The following is a 24,961-nucleotide window of genomic DNA, read 5'->3' as shown; positions in this document are numbered from 1 at the left end:
GGCCCAATTAGAAGGAAAAGACTGAAAAATAAGTCCATTACTGTGCAAGGTTTTTATCAGCAAGCATTTAAGCACACACACACCCACACACTCAGAGAGAGAGTGAGTGTACTGTGCAGTACAGGCTGCCATAATTAATCACAAAACATCTCCATGTATTGTGGTCAAAGCGTTTGTAAAGCGAGTGTAAAGATAACAACGGAAAGCTGACAAATCGAGGAACATAATTATTCCAGTGTACAATTCTTTAAGAAAGATTTTTTTAACTCACGCATTGGGGGTGTTCTGCTGGCCACAGAATTGGCCGTGGCTGTCGGTTGGATACACGACCTTCCTGGGGTCGCCATGGATCCAGGCTGAAAACATACCACAACGGTGTTTTTTGGTTTGAACTTAACAGATTTTAACATGTGTAGCCACACTAGACACACACTCCTGAAACTGTCAGTGCCTTGCTCTCCCTACGGAGTACACAAGGCCACTGTTCAACACGTTTCCCTCCTTAACCCCGACTCTCTGCGGGTCCTGAATGACACATGCTATCAGCCTTGGAGTGTGCAAATCAGAGACCTTGTCTAGTTGTTCATGTAACAGAGAAAATGATCAGCTACCTAAGGACAAACATTGCATTATCATTTAAGTGCAGCTGGATCAAAGAGTGTCCCGTATAAACAATAGGATTTCTCAGTTGTATGAGTGTATCAGGCCAAGGCCATGTGAGTCTCTCTGCATCCTAACAAAAGGATAAAAAATGCAATTAACAAGACAACAATGGCCATATATTTGAAGTATTGCATGTATGCATATCAATTAAAAAGAAACGTCCACACACACAAAAAAATCAATCTAGTTTAATTTGCTTTGTTGTTTTTCTCTAGATAAGAGTAGCATTAACCCTGTAATTCAATTTACTAAGCAATTCGTGTTTCATTTGTTTGCCCAACCTGAAAAACACAGTGTTAAGGTGTTTCACCTTGCCGGTTAATGAAGGATCGAGCTGAATGTGAGACAGCACGACAAAAGTGGCCTACAATTTTTTGACACAACAAGGATGACGAAACTGAAAAATGATGCAGAAAGAACACCATGTTCTTCAGCTGAATGCAGACGTGTCACTGTCTATTTGAAGTCACATCCATTGTCATGCCTCCTGCTCTTTTTAAATGATTGGGAAACAGTAAGTCCTTCCCATGCCCAGATTGAGACGTGACTCCACTGACAATGAGCTGGGATGGCACTTTGGTGAAAGAATTAATTTCCCCCTAATATGTGATGTTTATCATACATGTTTTTGAAAGAGGGAGCAAAGAAATGCGCGGCCAGGTGTGCTGGATAAAACAGTATATGCTTTTGTATGAGAGAGGGGGTAAAGAAAAGTGGACGGAAAAAAAACGAGAGAGGAATAAAAGTAGAAAGAGAGAAAAGAAGGCAAATTATAATGGGAGAACTTGAAGGAAGAGTGGATGAAGAGAAAAGGATAAAGACGACGTGGACTCTGTCACACTCGAGTGAACTAAACAGCTTCAAGACAATTTGAATGAAACGAGAGCCAGAGGGGAATCACTGGTCATCCAGTCAAAAACTCAACAGGGACGTCAAACAGCTCTGCTTACACAATCACCTCAACCGGAGTGAGCCATACAAGCTCAATGTTGTGGTGAGACTCCCACTTATTAAAAGAAAAGCCTCTGGGCTCCACTCCCCCTCACTTTTAAACAAATCAGACATTTTGTGAAATTATGAATAAGTCAAACAAAAACAAACAAACAAACAAACAAAGAAAACAGCTTGTTATCTCCAGAAGTGTCGGTGCATCCTGTGGAGAGGAGTGGGTCCATTTTGTTTGTGGTAAAATACTGATTTTGTCAAATGTCTGATACTTTTCACCTTTCCCTTGTACGACCTGGCAGAACAGGATAAGTCAGCAACTCACACTTCCAGACCGTGACCAGACCAGAACATGTCACCACTGTTGTGCGTGTGCTTGTGCATGTGTGTGTCATTATGAAACTTTGTGTGATGTAATCAGCAGCAATGTGTCAAACTCACCCACGGTACCCAGAGCGATGTAACCAAGGATGACAATGATGAAGATAACACAGCAAACCACATCAGTGCAGCTCCTGGGGAGGAAAAAAATGTGTGAGAACAAATAGGAGATGTGTGACACGGGAAACGATTACAAGAGGAAAATAAGGTTATTCGTGAATGGCTGGTTGTTGGATGCTTTTGTCCAAACCAGTATCACGAGCAAATCCATGTGCTAATGCATCCCCCCGGGGGGAATTGGGAATTAGCATCATCTCAAGGAGAATAAAAAATGTATATTGTGTTGGACGACATAGCTGCTGTGTGGAGAGTTTGAGCTCTATATCTGGGTGCGGTGCTTGCCACCAGGCATGCAAGGTGTCATCCGTATGCGGTGTTTTCAAAAAAAGACAGTAGTAGAGCTCTACTGACTTTCTAATGAGACTCTGGATCCCCCCCCCAGAGTTAACTGTCCCACAGGCACAGAGGCAGCTATTTGAAGATTGCCTCTCTCCCTCTCTACGGTAGCCTCAGTCTGCTGGTTTAAAGCAGCATCTCAGAGTCACTCTCTCCGAGTCTTTCTTCACTGTCATCTCTCTCTCATAACAAGCTTCCTTCCCCTCCTTACCACCCTGAGAGAAGCTGTCAGTCCAGCCCCCCCTTCTTAGCCCTCTTTCAAACCTATTCAGACTATGAGCACTGAGCCTGGCCTTGAATGAAGGGGAGTTCAATCCACTGTCCCCGGTAGTACCAAGGAACATATGTAGCCTCCCCCTAACACCACCCGCTACACAAATTCACTTGAGACCCTCATCTCCACCAGTATTCAGTCCTTCTCCTCTTTCATCCAGAGGACCAAGGCCAATGTCAAAAGGAGGCCCGAGCTCAGAGATGTGACAGTGTTTCCTCTGTGTAGTTCTGTGAAGAGTGGATAGTCTTTGTTTTGTATGCAGCATGGTTACATGATTCTGTAAAAGGCACCGTGCACTGTATGTGCTCTTCAGCCTCCAAATACTGTTCCAGGATTAACTAGCAGACAGTCAAGAGGGACTAGAGCACTGATGCACACAGGATATCAGCCAAGGATCAACCCATACAGAGGATAAAATAGCTTAAATGGACACGCATTTACACAAAGATGAAAACAAGAAACAAACATAACTATTCATTCTGTGTAGCATCTTTGATTGTATTAGCGTCTTAGATTTAGGCTCAGCTGTGTACTGTAAGCTTGCATTGCAAATTTTCCTGGTCTGACTTTTATGGTCCTGCATTAATAACTGCAGTAAAATTTGCAATCTATGTTAACAGGCTGCTCTGGTAGATTGGTTCGCAGTACTTAGCAATATAGAGGACTGGGAATCTTTTTAGTCTCAGCCGGGAAGGCTAAAACTCCCTGTTTCTCATTTTCAGAATAAGATGAGTCCATTATCCTAATTCGTATCTGAATGACATTAAGTAGATACCTGCAAATTCAAAATGTAATATCTCCACTCATAATCTGAGTAGAACATTTGGAGCTGGTAATAATTGACCCATAGACCATCTGCTCTGCATCTCCAGGCAAACATCACAACAGCAGCCGAAACAACCAATAGTTTATTGGGATTACACTACAGGACAACTTGAAGAGTGTGTTTGGCTAATGGCTAGCTCCAGACTAACACTTTTGGCGACCGGCATGAAGCTCAAGTACTCTATCCCACAGCTGCTAAATCTCAACAACTGCTCCATTCTAATGTGCATTGCAGCCATCAAAGAACTTGGACTTCAATGCCGTCCGCGTTACATCCACAGAAATTCCCACTGAAAGTTTGTTTACCATCAGTCTGGCCAAACTGCTTCAAACATTCCACCCATCTGGACCACTGTAGCACGTCTGCTGCATCATCAGAGCATTATCGCTCTCGGTGCTAGCAACACGGGAAACATTGCAAGATCTCTGCACGCTCAGCTGAGCAGCACAAGAAACACCGCGAGATCGCTCCACACCAATCAGGCCAGAAAACGTGAGGTGGATTCCAGTTTACTACGACCTCTACAGAGATTCACCACAGCATCAACACTCAAAATAGAACTTTTCAATACACAATCCCTCACAAATAAAGCATCCTTCATACAAGACCACTTCATGGACAAGGGACTTCATGTGCCTGACAAAACATGGCACCAGCCAGGGGTTTACTCAGCGTTTAATGAAGCCCCGGTTACAGCTACCTGGAGAGAGCCCGCAGCACTGGTCGTGGTGGCAGCCTAGCTGTCATACACCGACAGAACTTGGAGCTATCCCCCCTCCCCCTGCCTACACTGTCCTCATTTGAATGCCTAGCATTTAAATGTAAACAAGCCTCCCCCTCACAATGCTCCTCATCTACCGGCCCCCCAAACCCAACTCAGCTTTCATTTCAGAGATACATGACCTTCTCACAACACTCTGCCAACATTTTTATACTTGGAGATTTTAAAATTCATGTGGCCATTCACCTTGACCATAGACCTCCAACATCTCTCCTCTGCCGTTTTCTCCTCAGTCAGAAGTCGGTTGACTTCTACAACAAATCTCTGAGCAGTCTCCTAGATCTCCACACACCTGTCAAAACTAGAACTGTCAGCTTCTTACGCTCAGCCCCCTGGTACACCTACAAGCTCCGGAAAATTAAAACAGCTGGGCGTGTCCTTGAGCGGCGCCTCAAGGCCTCAGGACTCACTGTTCATAGGCAGGCCTACTGAGAACATCAGAAGTCCTATGCAGGCTCCTTGAAAGATGCACGTTCACAGTTCTATTCCAACATTATCAACAACAACCCTGGCAACTCCAAGCAACTTTTCTCTAACATAAATGACATCCTCAAATTGCAAACTCACTCTCTTTCAGAGGCCACAGAAGAGAGGTGCAACAATTTCATCACTTTTTTCAGAAATGTAGTAGACACCATCCGCTCCCTGCTATCCAGTTTCTCAACACTGCCTGTCCCGACTGCCGACCCACAGCCTGGGATTTCCCAACCTCTCTACTGTTTTTTTGTCATCTCACAGTGAGAGGTTGAGGACATCATCAAAAAGATGAAACCGTCCACCTGTGCCCTGGACCCCTTCCCCACAGCCCTGGTAATATCCAACCTCATCACAAAGGTTATTAACCACTCCCTCCAGGCTGGCCATGTTCCATCAACACTGAAAACCATTGTCATCAGGCCTTCTCAAAAAACTCACCCTAGGCCCCGAGGTCTTTGCCAACTACAGGCTCATCTCCAACCTTCCATTCCTTTCCAAGGTGCTGGAAAAAGTAGTTGCTGCACAGCTTCAGGACCATCTAAAACAAAACAACCTGTTCGAGAAATTTCAGTCTGGTTTCCGCCCTGGCCACAGCACAGAAAAAGCTCTGGTGAGGGTCACAAATGACCTGCTGATGACTGCAGACGCTGGCTCCCCGTCTCTTCTCATCCTCCTGGACTTGACTGCAGCATTTGACACTGTGGACCACAACATCCTCCTTCCCCATCTACATTCCACTATTGGTCTTTCTGACTCTGTCTATAAGTGGTTCTCATCCTACGTCACCAGGAGAACTGAGCATGTCGCCTTGGGAGAGTCTAAATCCCTGACACACAACGTCACCTGTGGTGTCCCTCAAGGCTCAGTACTCGGCCCCACCCTGTTTATCCTCTACATGCTCCCCCTTGGCCACGTCATTAGCCGGCATGGAATTTCATTCCACTGCTATGCTGATGACACTTAACTCTACCTCAGGACAAACCCAACCCCCTCTGCTGCCCTGCAATCATCCACTCTAACCACCTGCCTGGAGGAGATAGCGTGGACGAAGCATCACCTTTGAGGCTCACATCAAACATTTCTGCAAGACCTCCTTCTTCCACCTCAGGAACATTGCCAAACAACATTCCCACACTCACTCCTGCAGTTGCGGAAAAGCTTGTCCACGCTTTTGTCTCCTCCAGGTTGGACTACTGCAATGCGCTCCTCTCCGGGATCCCTGAGAAAAGCCTTCAGAAGCTACAGTGCATTCAGAACAGCACTGCTAGGATCCTGTTGAGGGTGTGCAAACATGACTACATTACCCCCCATCCTCAAATCACTCCACTGGCTTCCTGTCTAACTCAGGATTGAGTACAAAGTCTCCCTCCTTACCCACCAGTGCATCCATGGTGAAACCCCCCACTACCTCAAGGAACTCCTCACCCCACAGACCTCCACACGTGCCCTCCAATCTGCCTCAGCGTATCTTCAGAAACCTCCCAGAACCAAGCTCCGTACAATGGGAGATCGGGCTTTCTGCTCAGCTGCTCCCAGTCTGTGGAATGCTCTCCCTAACTACCTGAGGACAGCACAGACTGTGGATGCTTTTAAACGTGGCCTTAAAACCATAGACTGTATATAAAAACTTAAAACCCACCTTTTTAGGAGAGCTTTTGATTGAACTCTTGCTTTTTTCCTTTGCCTTATTGTTTCTGTTTTTATTTTTCATGCTCTCTATGTATTTTTATTTTTAGCACTTAGCTGTCTTATCATGTAGCACTTTGTGATTTGCTTAAATTTTACAGTACATTACAAATTAAATTTATTATTATCATTATTATTTTGACAGTGGATGACAGAAGACTAAAATAGCGGTCGGCTGCCATATGAAATAAGGTACAGGGATAGGGATGGGGATCATTAATTTTTATTTGTATTGATACCATTATTGAGACTGCTTAACAATCCGAGTCTTTATCGATACTTTACTTTTATTTGGTGACAGTTATTTGGTAATATGAGAACCAATGGGGATGAAGAAGGCCTGCACATTATGAGGAAAATATTCAATGTGCAATTATATATTGAGATGACATATCACTCACGATAAATAAACAAATATTGAAGTGTGCATATGAACTCCCTAGTTGTTTTTAAATTAATTATAAGATTAGAATTTAATATTTCAATACAACTGTTTTTCTAGAGCAGCAACATGTTGACAAGTTAACATGTTAATGTTAACAACAGCAAATAAACTCAATATGTGACATCACAATACTGAGTGAAGCTTGGAAAGAATAAAAAAAAATAAAATAAACTCAGTAAGCATCACTCCATCCTCTTCCTCCTCTCTTTTTGCAGCTGAGTTTATAACAGTAGTTTGGAGCTAATTTAACTTCACCGTCTCCACCGCAACAGAGCGGCATCTCTCTCTGCTGGGCTCTGTGTATGTATGTAGCAGCCGACAGAGCAGCAGAGGCTGCAGTCTGATGATAAACAGTCCTGGGTCCATTTAATACCGCGTTTCGGTGCCATCACTAATAAACATTAGTTTTATTATCCATCGTGTTTCAAGTTAAATCAGATTTGACGCTCGAGACATAACGTTATATTATAGGACCTGCTAGTCTCGATAGCAGTATCGATAAGCTCGGACCTTACTGATTTTCGGGTTTTGAGAAATTTTGGAACCAGGTCCTTTTAGAACCAGGTATGGATCCCCATCCCTACTCTGTGACTTGTGAGACATATCAAGGTCGCACCTTGACCATTTTTCTCAAAGCACAGCAATTATTTTTTTGGAGATAATAGAGATAAAAAGGCAGCGTAAGTGGGCACAGCTCTGTCTGGTGAAGAGAGCCACAGTTTCACACTGACAGTAAATATCAGGAGCATAGAGACAACCCGCCACACTACCAGCAAAGCTGCTGCTGATATTGTGCATATTATTAACAAAGGGAGACAAGGGAGTACCATTTCATTTAATTCAAACGAGAACAAAGCGAAGAGCTGCCCGGGTTGCCATGGCAATGGTTGTGTTCCTCGTCTTTGAATCCTTCCCCATCCTTGAGCTAGCAGATAAGTAAGCTATCACTCAGCCACACATCAGAGGTGAATAACGGAGCTGATCTGAGGGGCGGGGGTCTGAAGCCGACCTTGCCGCTCCTCCACTGTAATGTGACTGTTACTTAGACCTGCCTTGTTTCCCAGCTCACTCATAGAGACACCATTATTAAGAGAAAGTGCAGACGCAGCACCGCTGTGCCGATACAAAAGTCACCTTTGAAGCATGCAAAGGTGAGCGTTGAAGGGAAGCTGACAAAGTGCGGGGAGTGAAAACAATTCTACTTTGTTCTCTTATCTCAGGAAAGCAGGCCACACGGACTGCGAGTCAGACCCAGAATATAGTCCAATTGTAAATCTATTCGGACCCCAACCCGGCCTGGTTCCCAAACTTAAGATCTCCTCAGATGTCACTTACACATACCTCCACAGGGACTAAAGCACTGCCCCGCTTGCGTACTGTACTGTCAGTGCAATAAGAAACTTTTGTGTCAGAGTTATATTTGCAAGGGCTGATATTCAGCAGGAGCCAAGGTGACACAGATGGCGGCTGTGTCACAGAGTAGCATGGGTGCCATTGTGGTGTGAATGTGCCAGCCTGTCCCTGCTTTATAATAGATGTTAACAAGAAGGGATATTTTGAGGGCCAGATTTGCACACAAAAGGAATGTTTCTCACGGTCAAGAGAGCAAAGAGAGACATTTGTTCAAGGGAGCAGCTTTTGTGATGAACACAAGGCTCCTTTGGGTAAGTTGTCACACATGCTGTGATGAGCATCTGATTTGTGGTTACATTTGTTTGTGAGTACACTTTTGTAATAAACCACCTACTGACAGGTCACTATAAAGGCATTATTACATTACAACACGGCTGGGCAGTTGTGGCTACATTTTTGACACCGATTATATCCGTGTATGATGCTGCTTGTAGCTGGAGCCAGTTTCAATTAACACTACGCCCTGTCCACTTCTGTCTGGCTGTTAGAGGGCTGCTCAATAACCACAGATACGGTTACTTCATTTAGACATTGAGCTTGCGTGAAAACAACGACCACAGAAGCAGTTCCCTCCCAGTTCTCATTAAGAAAAGCCTCTGAGCCACAGAAACATCAAAGTATCCTTGGTGCCTTCACCCAGCTGTAGCAGTGAAATGGGCTGGAGAGGGTGGGATAAAGAGACACAGGAGGACTGAAACATGCCTTCACAGCAGCCTGCCAAACTGACACTGAACATAAAAGAGATAAGAGCCTACATTACCTCAGAAAATGACTAAATCATCAAGAAAAGCCTGCGAAACCCTTGAGGAGTTTTGCTTTATTGCAAGATTCTGCTCTTTATGGTGCTAAAGAAATTAGGCTTAAAATGTAGACTTTATTGTAAAAATCCCATATAATCATTTTTGGAGGGAAACTCTTCAACCTGAAGTTTATAGTTCTGTGTATCTAAATGCACAGTATCACATCTGTTTTGCCATGTAATCTCATTTTTTTAAGTTCCAAAATGATCATACAGTTGACAATTTTATGTGGTTTGAAATTTCATCTTTTGTGTTCTATTCTCAATATATTATATTGAAATAATGGCATTTTCTAAATTATTATCTCAAACAAATGTCTCTGTTTGACTAGGTTCAAATAGCTTTTACTGTATCAGGGTATATACACAGGAATCCTGAAGTAAAATTCAATACCTTTTTAAGACCTTTTCAAGACTTTTCCAACATATTTTAAGACTGCCGCACCACTTTGAACTGTAACCGATTAAATCAGTCACACACCTTTAAAAAGGGACATTTGAGTTTTTAAAAGGAATTTAAATATATTTATAACATATTTATTGCCTATATGTCATCAGGTAGTAACCCAACCTAAAAATGGAGGCATTCACCAACTTTCTCAGTTGCCTATAACAGCCTGTATGGGCCAACTATTTTCTACGTGAAGGACTGGTCAGATTTCCTGCGAAAAGCAATTGTCTTACATAAGCTATGACGTTTATGTACGCAACATTACAGCAAATCATGTGAAACACAGTGTAATTTTGTCTTTTAGTTGGTTTAAACTAGATAATGTGAGCTTGCCTGCAATGATATGTGTGATAACTTTCATCGACCACTTGATCAATACAACAAAATTCAAATAAGCCAGGAGGGAACAAAGATGAACAGAATAAACTGAGTGATGAATAACGTAAGTAGTGTAGGCGGTGTAGCACAGGCACAACTGGGAGGAGGAACTAGTCAGCTGTTACAGCTGTTTCAGTTTGGGGTTGTTTTTTATTCATTAACTTTGTGCAAGAAAAATGCTCTAGGCTACTTGATAGTCTCCAACATTGATGGTGGGCAGGCTACTAACTCGTCAGCAATCATAACCATTTATGCAGAACAATGAGTTCAACATTTATAAAGTTTGCTGCAGCACATCAAACTTCAAAAAAATCCCGCTCCATCCAGGCTGTGATTGATCTGTGCACAAATGTGCTCCCTGAATTTTCCCTGTTGTCTTCTGTCTTACCGATTCAGCTGCTGCTTGTTTTCCAGGAACGGGGCTGTTCAAGTGGCCATAGAGCGACCAGCCAACCGGGTTAATCCCGTTACTCCTGACCGCCACTCCGACTATGTTTTGAACAATTAACAATAAGTCCAGCGGGGTGGGAAATTACGGTCGGTTTTACTCGGAAATCATTTTCCGGTTCGCACGGATCTATTTTTTGGAGCGTTTAAGAGTGAAATAGGCGCACGGTAGATCCCTGCGCCTTATGTTATAGAAATGAATCACACAGTCGCTACTCACTGCGTGTTTGGCTATACATTATAAATAAATACGTTCACCTGCACTTTCAGCAAACAAAGTTTTGGACAAACAGGATTTTCACATTGAAAAAAATATCTTCAAAATGTAATACCTTGTTAAATGGCGATTAAGACTTTAATACTTTTTAATGTCCTTAATTTTCGCAAAATTGATTTATTACCTTTTAAGACTTTAAGACCCCGCGGACACCCAGTGTATGTGTTAGTTTAGCTTAATCAAGCAGCATGAGGTTGCTTTTTAAACACTATCTTGGAGCGCATGTTTCAAATAAAATCAATGCCGACAATAACCAGCTGTTATGTCTGTAGAGTTCTAGCCCTCATGAGGCAGATAGCAGACTGCAGTTCCTCAGGAGAAGTGCCACTTAGCATGCTGCCGGACATTTCACTCTCCCCCTGCAGTAGCCCAGGTGCACTTGCACTACATCATTTTGGGTGTATATATGGCTGGTTAATCGTGTGTCTATGGGCTAACTCCAACCACCAGCTGGACTTATGGCGATTCATCTGTGTGGTGGAGTGGAGAGAGGTGCCAGCACTCGGCCTCGATCTTTATTAACATAGCATGACAAATTATCAATCTATCAGTGCGCGGACAGGGGTGCCTGCCAAAAAGATTATACAATGGGCAAAATCAATACACACATGAGAATCAGATGTTGGATTATTGCAACACTAGTAGTTAAAGGGTCACTTCACCCAAATCACAAAAGAACAGCAAAAGACACATTTTCTTACAAAGTCCTAGTGGTATTTAAGTATCCAGATAGTTTTGAATTTATTTAAGGGTATTCCTCAGAGATGGCTGCCTCCACAATGTAGATGAATGGATTTTCATTTTGTGTTATTACCATTAGTGCTGACAAAATGTCTCTCAAATGTGTTTGTAAACATATCTGTAATGGAGAGTCTTAATGCCTTGCAGGTATATTTCACTTTCTCCATTATCAGATACAACAACTATAAAGCAAAAAGGTGGTGATGTTGAGTGTGTGTGATACCTTTTATGAACTGGCCCTCTGAAGTTTGGGTCAAACTTGCGCGGCTCACCTATAAGACAAGCAGAGAATGGTCAGCACTTAATATGAGCTTGGGATAGTCAACACAGAACAAGAATACAAGAGTGTGACAAGAGTGCATATTCCGAAACATAGGCGAGCAGTAGTAATATCTGCTTCAACAACAAAATAAGATCAAAGACAGAAAAGCTTTTACTATGCTTCTGTTTCTTCTTTAATTGAGAGCAAAAGGAAATGTAGATGAGATGCAGAGAATAACATATCTAAATGGTTATGAGTGACATTTTATAGCACTGACACCATATACTATATTAATAAAGTGTGACAAGTTAACCTGCAGCACCATTCAACTGGCCAGGAAAAACTAAGTAGATCACTTCACAGCGCAGGTCTCCTACAGGAGCAGGACTGGGATAAAGAGGGATGATTATACTAAGCAAAAGAAGTAAAAGCCAAAACAATGTAGCTAACACTGAAATACAATAAATCACTTTTAAATCAACAACTCTTAAGCCAAAGAGCTTATCTGGGTCACAGTGGGTATTCCCCATTTGATCCAGCAGAGTACATACAGTACTGAACCTCGGTTGCAAGCACCATCAGTCACCCAAAGGGGGCTGATTCCGACTGTCTGCGCCTGAAAGTGTGATGGGAGCACGTGCATTTGCATTCATCATTGGTTGCTTCTTTGGTAGTCTCTACCCCAGTTGAAACTAAATATGACATGCCCCCGAGGACCTATTAATCATCACACATGGAGAGTAATATCTCCAAGCAGCTGGGGCAGAGTTACGGGCAGCATGAGTGGGCCTATCTCCCATCTGCCCATTCCCCAAACTGATCCTGTCGAGAGACGTATAAGCCAGGCTTTCTTCTAAAAGTATGAGGAATGAGTACACTGCACTATGTACATGCCAATCTGGTGGGCCTGCAATGAATGTGCTATGCAGAAGTGCTGAATATAATAAGCACAACCCATTTTTATATTTATCCACAAATCCAATGAAAAGCACAAAACCAACAGCAGATTCATCCTAATAACAAGTATTGTCAGTGCCTGATTTAGCTTCCGCCTCCATCCCATAAAGCCCCACAGTCATCCAAAAACTATTAAAAATACATTAAAAAGCCATACTGTTACACTGGGTGATATAATCTTTCATTACAATGAATATGGCCAGTGTAGTTTATTCTGGAACAACTCCACAATTGCATTTTTTTTATTTCTGGAGAGTAGCTCTCTGAGCTGTGAAGACTAACTAGCAGAAGGCTCGGACGTGAATGGAGAATGGAGAAGGACTCCAGAGGTGCACATATGAGCCCAAAAACGCAACAGCATATGGAACCTCACTGAGGCTGTTTTTTGCAGCATATGCACCCAGTAAGCAACTTTCATAGGAATGAAGGGGCACCATCTTTGAACGCAGTATCTAGTTATCCTTAATACATCCATGGCATGCACTGAGTAATAAACTAGCCGGACATTTTCGCGTTCATTAATTATCAATACTGTAGCTAATGTCTTTCAATGATGTTAACAAAATTTGCCATGGATGGAACATTAAATCCTCATGCTCCACTCCATGCTGTCTCTTTCACAAGACCTGCAGTGACAACACAAAAAAGTCACATCACACAGGTGGCTTTCCGTTTTATTGGATAAAGTGAACTTGATGGTTTGTTAGACATCATTTTACAGATTAATCAGGCAGATATCATTTAAAGGTAATCTGCATCAGCCGATACCTGCACTCATGAGGCCGATAAACAAAAAATGTCTGAGGACACATCTGCAGGCAGCCTCATCAGTGTGGCTGCTGTAGAATGATCTTAGCGCTCACTTGTGAGTTTCGAGCCCTAAATTTCCTCAGTCACCATCGTCTTTTCTAAATGTTAACACGTTTCTCCCATCCTTAACGACAGCAAATCTAAAACCATTACTGGCTAGAGTTAAATTATTGTATTACTGTGGTGGAGAATAATGTAGTTGAATGACATCACGTCTGACAAACTGTATCCCACGCTCTCTTAAACACCAGTCATGTACTGAAATCTACAGCATAACACCATGTATTTTTTCCATCTACAACAACCCGTTACGCGCTCAGATAACATATTAGATTGTACTCTGCATCAAATAATGAAATTATACATGAATTTTCTTTGTTTTGATATCAGAATTTTATCTCAGGTATCGGCCGCCCTTCTCTCTAAATATTGGCATTGATCACTGAAAACCCATATCAGTCAACCACTAATTGTCAGGGGTTTTCCTGGCTCAAAATGAGGCAGAGGTGGTACCTTCCTGATCACGTGCACACATGTGCATGTGTACTGGGCATCCAACTGGCTCAACCAAACACTTTTTTACAAGCAACGTATTTTAAGACTACTGATATAATGATATGATTGAAGAAAATGACAATTATCCCATTAATGCATATTTTATTACAAATTAAAAGGTACCCTGTTCAACATTAAATCAAACACAGCATAAAAGAAAATGTGTTCATTTACACAGTTAACAAGATGTTCAAATTAAATCAAATATAATATCAGCTGTTGTTTCATTTGTAGTTCACAGGGATCCTTTTGCAGTCTAGCTGATGTAAATTCCTGGATATTAAATTTAATCTGCAATTTTCTTTTGTGGTCTCAGTAATTCAGTCACTTCTTAATAATATCATTTGACATGTTTGAGCTATGTCTGAGATTGAGAACATTAAACTAATTTCTCTGGCAAAATATTATTTACTTATTTATTATTTATATTATTTGTAGATCTCCTGTTTATGAAGCATTTAAAATTTATTTTAACAAAGTAATTGTATCCCTCTCACACTTTTACAGGATAGCCTATCCCTTTTTATTTATTATTTTATTTACTTCCTAATTTAAATTATTTGCTTTTATCAGTACATTCAGAAGTCATGTTCTCAGATGTAGGTATTGTACCAAACTAATACGTTCTACAGATGTCAGTTTGAACTTTTGTTTTCGATAAAGTGGGAATAAAGTGGGAAATAAGTTGAAAATGAAAACTTTATTTCCTTACATTTCACCGGTGTAAACAAATGCACTCTGGCTTTATAGTCACTGTACAGGATGGCATTCAGTCACACATGTAGAGGTACATAGAGCAGCGTATGCAAAAGCCACTTGCAATGACATTTTTAAATGCCTACTGGCGATATAAAGCTATATTAAAACATAGAACGGCAAAAAAGCACTTTTGTTGTCTTTAGTGATTATTTTGAAATTATGAAAAATAATATTTATCTTTTCACTGTAACCAACCAAGTTTGTTCAGTATGATTTCTGAGGCATCTGATAGCCATTTGGCTTTTCAATAGCTATTTAGCTGATGCTAAGGCTAGCGTCTCTTCTGACAGCCAGAAGAGACGCATGCTGACATCACGTGTTGCCATAAGTGCTACCCTACAAGGCTGTTCGAAACCAATCAGCAAGGCAACTGCCTTCCGTTTCAAACACAACCATACTGAAGTAAAGCATGATCCCCTCCCTTCGGAGACTGGGCTGCAGGGCAGTATTCCAACATAACAACCCCAAACACATCTCCAAGACGACCACTGCCTTGCTAAAGAAGCTGAGGGTAAAGGTGATGGACTAGCCAAGCATGTCTCCAGACCTAAACCCTATTCAGCATCTGTGGGGCATCCTCAAACGTAAGGTGGAGGAATGCAAGGTCTTTAACCTCCACCAGCTCCGTGATGTCATGGGGGAGTGGAAGAGGACTCCAGTAGGGTTGGGCTGATAGACGTCCATCTGCGATGGCTGACAGACATCACAACGTTGAGCCGGCATCATGATTGTAAAACCCCTGCCCCACCCAGCACAGAAAATCTCAAATTTTCACATTATACCACCCTGTGAAAGCAGATTTTAATGACCATGAACATTCTTAGTATTGTCTTTAAGTATGCTTTGCACCTGCCTCGGAATTCGCTTCTCCCCACACTCTGACACACTCACACACACCTACACCTGGACTATGAGAAACACTGTGATACAACAAATTAGCAAAAAACAACAACAAAAATGAGCACAGTAAATACTGGCAGCTTCTCCTTAAAAATTTGCCAGCTTCATGTCCCTGAGTGAGCAAGTGAGCTACCACAATTGACAATTGTCCGGTCATGGAGGAATTCCCTCTTGCTGTAGCAAAAAAAAAAGTTTCCAATTTTTCTGCATGAAGACAAGGTATTAAAAAGCGAGGATGTTACACACATTTGCTTGTGTGAAAGCCGATATATTCATGCCTGCCTTTCCCCCCAAGGATTCCTCTACCACAGCAGTGGTAGTCTGAAGGATACAGATACCAAATTTCAGCCAATTTCTGCCAAAAGTGACTTGCTCAACAATAACCCAGGTGTCCACAGTGGCTAAAAAAATGCACTGGACCAGAAATGTACTCTTGTCATCCATACAAAGTGTACGTTGGAAAGGGGCACAAATGATAGCAGATGGAGAACTACATGTGTCAGAGCTTACAGTTTGACTTTAAAACACTGCCGGTCTCATGACGACATGGGCTACGTGCAATTACTGAAGCGCGAGGACATTTCTTACATGCATTGTCAATATGATTATAACCATTTCAGCTCTTCGTCAACAAGTCAGTGTGAGCTGCTAACCTTTCTTTTAAGATATTTGAAATGAGAGGCTCCATGTCTTTTTTTCTTTTGTCCTTGCTGTAAAAAACAAAACAACCCTATTTTAAAGCCATCTGTTTGGCTGTCGCTGAAAGTCACTCACTTGAGTTGTGTTTCAGGTCTAAAAATGGGAGATGTTCTGGTTAAGTGCGTGATTTCTCAGCCAAGGACACAATGTCACGGGACCAGGTGCTCACTGCAGCATTTGCAGAGCACTGGCTTTGAATATGAGAGAATGCTACTTCGTATTTCAAACAAGGTCTGCGCACAAATTATGTCATCATCATCCATATAATCTTGTACAGTGATACAGATTGAAACAGTCATGAATGATAAGATAACTATTTTTCAATAGTTTCATACAATATGGGCGTATGAAATACACTTAAACAGACCAACTACTACAGGACACCTGAAGTGAGTCAAAGGACAAGAAACATGGTTAAGCATCCCAATTTACATTCAGTTTAAACATGTGAACTGAAAACAGCTCCATACCACTCAGATTTTAATTTTGACCAAGTAGCAAATGTGCACAATGTACTGACAGAGTGAACTAAGTTGCCTCCAATTGCTTTTATATTGTAGTGGTTGTTGCTACACCCACATTGCCAGCAGGCCGCATCACATTAACTCATATCAGAACTAATTACAGGTACAGCTGCTGGGGGTGAGCAAGATATGTAGCAAGCTACTAGACTGGTCCAAACGCTGATTTAAAAAAAAAATCCTTTCATTGATCTTCCAAGGTTGTGAGATTATTCAAAAAACATTAGTCCATATGGTGAGTGCGAGCTGAATCACACGGAGATCAAAAAGAGCCAGTGGTGAGAGGACAGATTGTGGTGCAGTGTCAGGGAGCAGAGCTAAATGTCAGAGTTGTGTCAGTGGTTTCTTGATCAGCCTACTGTTAGGAGTTGTGGAACCTGCCAGTAGGTCCAGCAAGAGGACCAGCAGGCGGCAAGGTCCCCCATTAGCTGACAAAAAATATTATACAAAGGATCCAAAACTATCAATACAGTATGATGAAGGGATCTCAAAAACAAACACATGATTCTGCAAACATACTCTCTAATACACATAACAGTCAATTAAAAAAATGTATATAGTGTAAAGCATACTAAAATATTTTGGGGGGTTACAACCCCCTTCGTTCTAACACAATAACATCCAGGTGACAAAGAGCATGTGCTTATTCAGCTAAGCTAAATTTAGCTTTATCTGCTGTTCCTACTCACTACATCAGCTTGACTACTTCCACCAGGCTGTTGTACTTTCCTCTGTCAACAAAACAGATTTCAACAAAGGGTTAAGCGAGAGTGGTGAAAATCATCAGTGATGCCTGGACACCAGCAGACTCTGCATTAGATGACGGCTGTTTAGACTGCACTGCAGTCTGCCAGTGCAGGAGATGAGGCTGGTGGGCTGGATGTGTGCCGCTGCTGTAGTTAGGCTGAATGAGAGTCTGTCGTCAACAACATTCGGAAAAAGCCTGGCAGGCATGCTACACTGGGACAGCTAGAGTCACTGTTAGCTCCACTAACTGCTAGTCTCCTCTATTGACGTAGTGTCGGATAATGACACGTGTCCCGTTGTGACTGAAAGATTTATGCAAAACACAACAATCATGGTGGTAATCAAAGGCTCTGAGGTAGCGAGGGTGGACGGGGTGAGGAATTATACATCAGGATCAGACAAAGGCTTTGGTAGTAATCTTCGTATCCCAATCCCATTTGCAGCTAGTCTACCACAGCAACAAAATCTATGGATCAATTTACAGTGGTGAGGACCTAACATCATAAACTAGGCTAAGTGTGACACACATAAAGATGATGTGTTAAAATTACTTCCACCAATAGAGGTTTAATAAAAGCTCAAAAAGATTGAAAGGCACAGCGACAATGCCTCAATTTGACGTCCGTACCTCCTGATAGACAGATCCTAAAGTATGTGCTGAGACTGACTGTTGAGAATCAGCTTCAGAGTGCCTGTGCTGGAAGAGAGCCAGATGTAACAACCAGGCCCGGAGTGATAAAGCTTCAGGGGAAAGTCAGAGAAGCAGTTTGTCGCCTTATATTTCAAAATGTGAGAGAAGACTAAATTGCGCAATTATCTCCTGTGGCACACTTTATCACAAGGTTAGACTGCTCTGGGATTATACGCACACACACACACACACACTTTTACTTTATGTGGCAAATATCACTGCAGATCTATTTTTTCCCCCTCAAATTCTGTGTTTTCCGTTTACATTTTTCTAAATACTGTATTTTACGATTTAAGCACATTTTATCATCACAGAATGTGTAATCATGTGGTGGATAAATACAATTTTAAGAATTCAATAAGAAAATATAAAAAATAATCAATATCAATGAATTTTATATGCAAATATGCATTTATAAATGTTCAAATGTATGTGCAATTATTTATGGGGACAATTCACAATGAATGTATTGTAACTGTAGGGTATTCATATACTATATAATTTAATAGGGGACAATTCACAATGAATGCATTTATATGTATAGTGAAGTGTCTTCTATTAAACGGGTTATTACTTGACTACTGACAATTTCTTCCCACGGATCTTTTGCAGGGTAGCTCCATATGCTGCTCAAACACATCAGGGTAATAAGCAGGTCTGACGGAGGCTACTATGTGGGGAACTCTCCTCTTTGTTTACAAAGCTTGAATGGCCATAACTTTTTAATTTCTTCTAAAAGAATATTTGACTCCACCCACAAATTTTTCAATCTGATGTTGTTGCACTTCTGAGAGTTTGGTGAAGTGATGAGCTCTTGCCAGCGTGCTGACTGTCTTTGATATGACAGTCAGCACGCTGTGTGTGGAGGAGGAGCCGAGCCCCGCCCTCTGTGAAACAGAAGAGAGCAGAGGACAGAAGCAGCGTGCCCGCAAATGACACCAAAATATAGAAATAATTCCGAATATAAATCGTACAGTACACATGGTACCCCCAGGATTCTCAAAGTTAAATTTAAGACTTTTTAAGACCTTTTTAATACCACCTAGGATGAAATTTAATACCAACTTCACTGCTGTTTGATGGAAAATCTGTATTAATTTTAAGCCCGAGAAGATTATTTACAAAGTTACATGAAATTAATAAAACATTTTATTAGAATACATTTATATTTAACACACTATAGCTTGGGGTGTGTTTGTACTTTGATAAGATAAAATGAATCAAGGACGTCACTTTGTGTTGAAAAGTGGTGGGGACATAAGGGTTCAGATTAGGGGTGTGATGATACACTTAGCTCACAAGCACGATTCACAATATTGGGTTCACGAGAACAAGACAAGAAGATATTTTAAAACTATTTGATAAAATATTCAATGCTGAAATATATAAATGGGGGGCCTGGGGTTTGAGCACTAAAACACTTAATTTCCTGCATTCTGGAGACATTTTCTGCACCAATTTATGACAGAATTGTCTTCATTTAAATAAAGTGATTCAGATTTTTTTTTTTATCTTAAACCTTTTTGAACAATGCACATTTGTTCCTTTTATCTTTAAATTGCATTGCATGTTTTCTTATTGTGCAAATAATCTTTCTCAAAGTATTTTCATTTGTGTTTTTTTTAACATTTCTAGTTGCAAGCCATCAGAACATATTTAACAAATGCTTCAAAAAACGTGATGGAGACATGTCCCCGGTATCCCCAGCGTAAATTACACCTATGAAATGAATCCAATTTTTGTGCACTAAGAACTCTTAAGGGGTGAAATCAAAAGTACAAACAAATTGTGTGGTTTGAGTTGTTGCAATTAGTTACACCTTGACTAGATAAGGTAATGTAATATAATATGCCAATTGCTTCAGTGATTATTCATCCTGTTCTGTTTTTCTAAAGCATCTAAAGGCTGCTTGAAATATAGTATCGGCTTGAAAGTAGTGCGGGAGAGGATTTCGGCTTCGGTTTGTTTTTCCCATGGTTTTTCCCTTGTTCCCGTGATCGGCGCATCTTGGTGACGTAACTTTAATGTGCGTTAGTTTGAGGTTTCCATTCACATAACGTTAGCCTACAACAGCGGCACAACGCCGCCACACAGACACGGTACTCGTCTATACGTCTATACAGACCTGTGTCTTCGTTGCTGTTGTAACAAAACTGACCAGTAACCTGCAGCGGGTCTTCCAGCTCTGCTTTTCCATTAGTGCTCGCCACAGTGTGACTTGCTCGTACGCCGATCAGCTTGTTGTGCTAACCTCAGCTCCACTGCCCTCAGCTTCGCCCGCCAACTTGTTCGTATCTCTGGCTTTCTGAATGTCAGACATTTGCCCATTCTGAGTTGTCGAGCTAACGTTAGTAGCACGTCAGAGACGTCTTCTTTTGTTTTCTAATAACTGACTGATTCGCGCAGAGCTGGATGCCAGAGCTCGTGCACCGCGAACACTTCACAGTTCAGAGTCTAAAGCTGAACACTGACGTAAACAGTAACGTTACATCAGTCACACCAAACGGAGTATATTATTAAGTCTCTCTCACACACAAAGTATTCATTTGACGTTACGGCATTAATTAAATCCTACGAAAGGACAAGAAAAAACTTAAGACATTGGTAAACGAAATTTAATACTTTGTAAATTAAATTGAAGACTTTTAAGGCCTTATTTTTGGAATATGAAATTGAAGACTTTTTAAAATACTTTTTAGACGCCCGCGGGTAACCTGAGTACAGCAGTGGTTCTCAAACTTTTTCTGTTAAGCCCAAAAAAGTTGATGCCCAGCCCCCACCCCAGCAAAAGTGGATTTAATTTTTGTCAATCGTTAACAATACAGGCCACTGAAATAAACAAGATCCAGGTCGCAAAATAGCCTAGCGCCAGAGCACTTTTGAATGTCACCACATGAATCATTTTTAACTTTAAATCCTCTCAACATCCACAACCCCCCTGAAGTGGCTCTACATCAAGAGTATAACTTTCTTCACTTTCTCTGTCCCGTGTCCACAGCCCCCCTTCCCCACGTTTCTCAGCTCGTCTCTGTAAACACATCCAGTACACAGATACATGAACACGGGCAGACACAGGCACCAGTGTCCCCAGGCTTAACTGTCCAACACAGGCCTCTTTCATACCGTGGTCAGGCAAACAGCTCGAACACCGCAGGTGCTCTACATGGGTTGGGTCAGAGGGGCCATTTGGAAAGGACTTTTTTTTTGTTGTTTTTACTCTCCTGATTCATAAACATTTCCAAGAGTGGCATGCTGTGAGATTGCACTTCTGTCAAAGCTATGCTGGGCTTAGATCCAGCGACAAATAAACAAAACAGAGAAACTGGAAATGTCAAAAATTCAGCATAATGATATTGCTCAGCAGGGTAGGCACAGTCTGTAAGTCTGAATGCTGTATACATCATGTTTATTCATATTTGATGAAAGCACTGGCTTCTGCCAATCCATAGAGGAAAGCAACATCAGTACCATGGCTTTGGCGCTTTGTGTTTTCCTCTAGTCCCTATTTAAAAAATTGCAGTGTTCAGGTTTCTCCTGCAACATAGTGTTGGGAACATTGGCACACGAGTAACAAATTTGCGTGGGTGGATCACTGACGTAAAGATAAAGGGGGCAGTAAAGCTGTGATAGTAGAATCACAGCTTTACAGAGTTGAATCAGAAACACACACACAAATTGAGAGGAATTGAGAAGGCAGAAATTGACTGGCGAGGTTTCAAGTCAGGGAACACTCTCACATCTCCCCCTAACTCTAACTCACACACACACACACATTTACAACTGGGAACAGCATCATGATCATTTAAGTCTGCTACCCTCCCCAGAAAATAAAAAAATAGAGACATTTGAGTCCATCTCTTAAAGAATCAAAGCAATTAAAAAGCTCCAGATGGCTCCCCTTTTTCATAATATTAAAAATGTGGAGAGATAATACACATGGACACTCACTATAGTAGCACTATAACTCTCTTTTTCTGTCTTTCTTCTATCGTCCTCCTGTATCCAAAAACATCCTTCCTGCCTTTCTCCCCTCTCTGGAGAACAATACAACCTTTAAAGTGCTTGACTCCTTGTTGAGACAAGACAACAAAAACCAGGTCTCTAGTTTAGGTTAGCAGTGTCCCATGGGATCCTCTCAACTAGCAGATGGTCGAGGGCTGAGCACTTGGCATATCTTGCCATATCTGGTTTGGTAGCCCACTGGGTTAACTCCTAGCAGCACATGAACTGTGTTTATTGTGCATATTTTCAGAGGGAGGCAAAGACACAGCGCTAGCTGACATTTCCTCAAATGCTGAGAATAGTAGGATCTGGGTTGGGACACGACCCCCAAGTGGGGAGTTAGCATCTGAGAGTGTCAGAAGCTGACAGCTAGCCTGCTGGTCTGAGTGGAGAAGTGGCAGCATTGTGGCTGGGGCTTTGTGACCTTGGTTACATCTGTGGGAGCCTCCAGGCATGTCAGCTGGCAGCCCTGTGTTCCTGTGAAAGGAGACTCAGCTACTGCTACTGTAGATCGGTGACAGGCTCAACCGGCTTTGGCCTGGATTTATAAAGACTTAAATATAAGAGGACAGGCCACATCTTGATATTCAAATATGCAACATTCACACCATGGTGAAGGAACCCACTAGGGCTGTCGCGATAACCGCAAAATTGAAATACCGCGCTATTGGTCAAGCCTACCGCGGAGGATGGCAAGCACCGCAACAACCGCAATGTTCATACTGTACACTTCAGGGAGTGTTAAATTAATAAATGTGTGCTTCAAAAGTTCCACAACCATAACAAGTTCTTTAACGGTTCAAGGATGGATCGCCATGAGCTGTACGTGACCCGACTTAAAACTCTGAAGCTGTAAGTGTTGCAGTGTTGTTTTACTGTTTATTTTAGAGGTTAGCTAACTTGGCATTAGCATATTGCGCGGCTAATGTGGCTAGCACACTCGGCGATGTTGGACTAATGTTGTGATCCTGAGGGACAGTCCAGAGAAACTGTGGACAGTAAGCCTCATTTGAATCTCACTAAGTAAGGAGCCTAGTGTGTCGGAAGCCTGCAGCTGTTTTTCATGTTGCTTTCTGTGGAAATTTATACAGTGCAGTGGTTAGTTGTGACAGCCATTCTGCGTGTTGTGTGCGCGCGCATGCGTTGCTGCTGTATGTAAATTGACTTGAGAGACGTGCCCTGAAGGTAATGATATAGCTATGTCTGAAAAAGACAGGTCAAACTACAAAAAGGACTAGTTGTTGACTAGTACGCAGCAGCTAGCTTGCTCAGACCATAAAGCTGCAGTTAGCGGCTCGCAGTGCAGTGAGGTGACAACAGACACTCTTAAGGCCGATGGCCGTGCCGTTCACACTACACAACTTACCGTCTTGTGACGGGAGTCTTGAAGTCGTTGTGGTGTTCACACTACGTGACTGATCGGTGACAGGGAGTCACACACTACACGATCTGACAAGGACTCTGTCACCCGACGCTGGTCTCCAAACCACGTTTTGTCTCTTTTTTTTCACAAATTATATTGAAGTTTATGGACTCAGTCTTTCATCTGCTGTCAATGATGTGGCTTTGTATTCGTGTATGTGTGTCACATTACATCACAGAGCAAGAAATGTTACTGTTAATCTCCTCATGTGATTTTATGCCACTAGTTATACAAATCAGATTTCTTAAACCAGGTGATATTCACCTTTAGGCAGGAGTACAATTTCTACCCCCTATCACTTGAACACTGCCTGTGTTCTCCAACAGGGAACCCTTTTAACCTCTGCCTTTCACCAGTATGCAACAAAACCCTGTCTCAGCAAACCTGCAAGGTGCAAAGCAAGGACCTGTGCAAAAAAAAAAGAAAATCATGTTTACAACATCAGAACACCACGTCTCTGTTGTTCTTAGGATAATTATTCATTTGTTTAGAAAAAGCTTGCTGCATCGTTTAGAACGTTAGACGTACCAAAAGTAATTTCAAGTCTCACCTGAGACTCAAAACCGGCGTGTCTAGCATGAACGCAGCTGTAGCTCTCACTCATTTCCCAGTGTATCTTTGCGTTGTGTTTCATAAATCGCTGTCAATGTCACTTAGCCTTCTAGTCATGAACAAACACAGACTACATTTGTACTGCAAATTGGAAATTTAAAGTCGCCTTGCTGTCACCTAGAAAGCCCCTTCACAGCTTATGTCCCATTTTCACAGGCTGGAACAAATAACCATCCAATGCTTGCCACTGTGCAGAAGTGATATCTCTGGAATAATTTAGTGACTCACCCTATCATTAGCGTGAATAATATACTTTAAACTTCCCGGCACTGACACAGCTATCTCTTGGGAAAAGACATATGAAATTAGAGGCAAAAGATTAGAACGTAACCTTTTTTTAAAAAAATAATGAGCCGAAATGCCATGAAGACTAATAAAATGTGTAGGAGCAATACGGAGTGAGCATCAGCCTTCATTTGATATGAGCATTTAAAGAGGACAGTGACACTTCAAAAGCCCATAACAGCACTTAGTCTTGGGTGCAAAATGGGCCATTTGAGCCACAGCCTTCTCTGACTGCAATTTCACAAGAAGATGCTGTGAATGTTTGACTCTAAACCCAGGCTCTGAGCTTTCTGTCAAG

At 41.8% G+C, this 24,961-nt stretch overlaps 1 protein-coding gene across 6 annotated transcripts in view; it reads right to left on the bottom strand.

Moving 5' to 3' along the window:
- The window catches only part of slc44a5b (solute carrier family 44 member 5b), a 45,134-nt gene that overhangs the window by 14,470 nt on the left and 5,703 nt on the right, over nucleotides 1-24,961 (bottom strand). For all 6 annotated transcript variants that reach the window (XR_005444109.1, XM_038716087.1, XM_038716089.1 and 3 more), the window contains exons 2-4: nucleotides 11,664-11,712; nucleotides 2,050-2,123; nucleotides 272-356 (exon numbers count right to left, since the gene is read on the bottom strand). Coding sequence is in view for 5 of the 6 variants with exons in the window: in XM_038716087.1 (XP_038572015.1) it covers nucleotides 272-356; nucleotides 2,050-2,123; nucleotides 11,664-11,712 (208 nt within the window). In the remaining variant the exon portion in view is untranslated. The remainder of the gene's footprint in view (nucleotides 1-271; nucleotides 357-2,049; nucleotides 2,124-11,663; nucleotides 11,713-24,961) is intronic.

This window comes from Micropterus salmoides, unplaced genomic scaffold (assembly GCF_014851395.1).
Source record: "Micropterus salmoides isolate LMB-PRFRI ecotype aquatic unplaced genomic scaffold, ASM1485139v1 Ms_hic_scaffold_13, whole genome shotgun sequence".
Taxonomy (NCBI): domain Eukaryota; kingdom Metazoa; phylum Chordata; class Actinopteri; order Centrarchiformes; family Centrarchidae; genus Micropterus; species Micropterus salmoides.
This window is presented reverse-complemented; position numbering and strand designations above follow the sequence as displayed.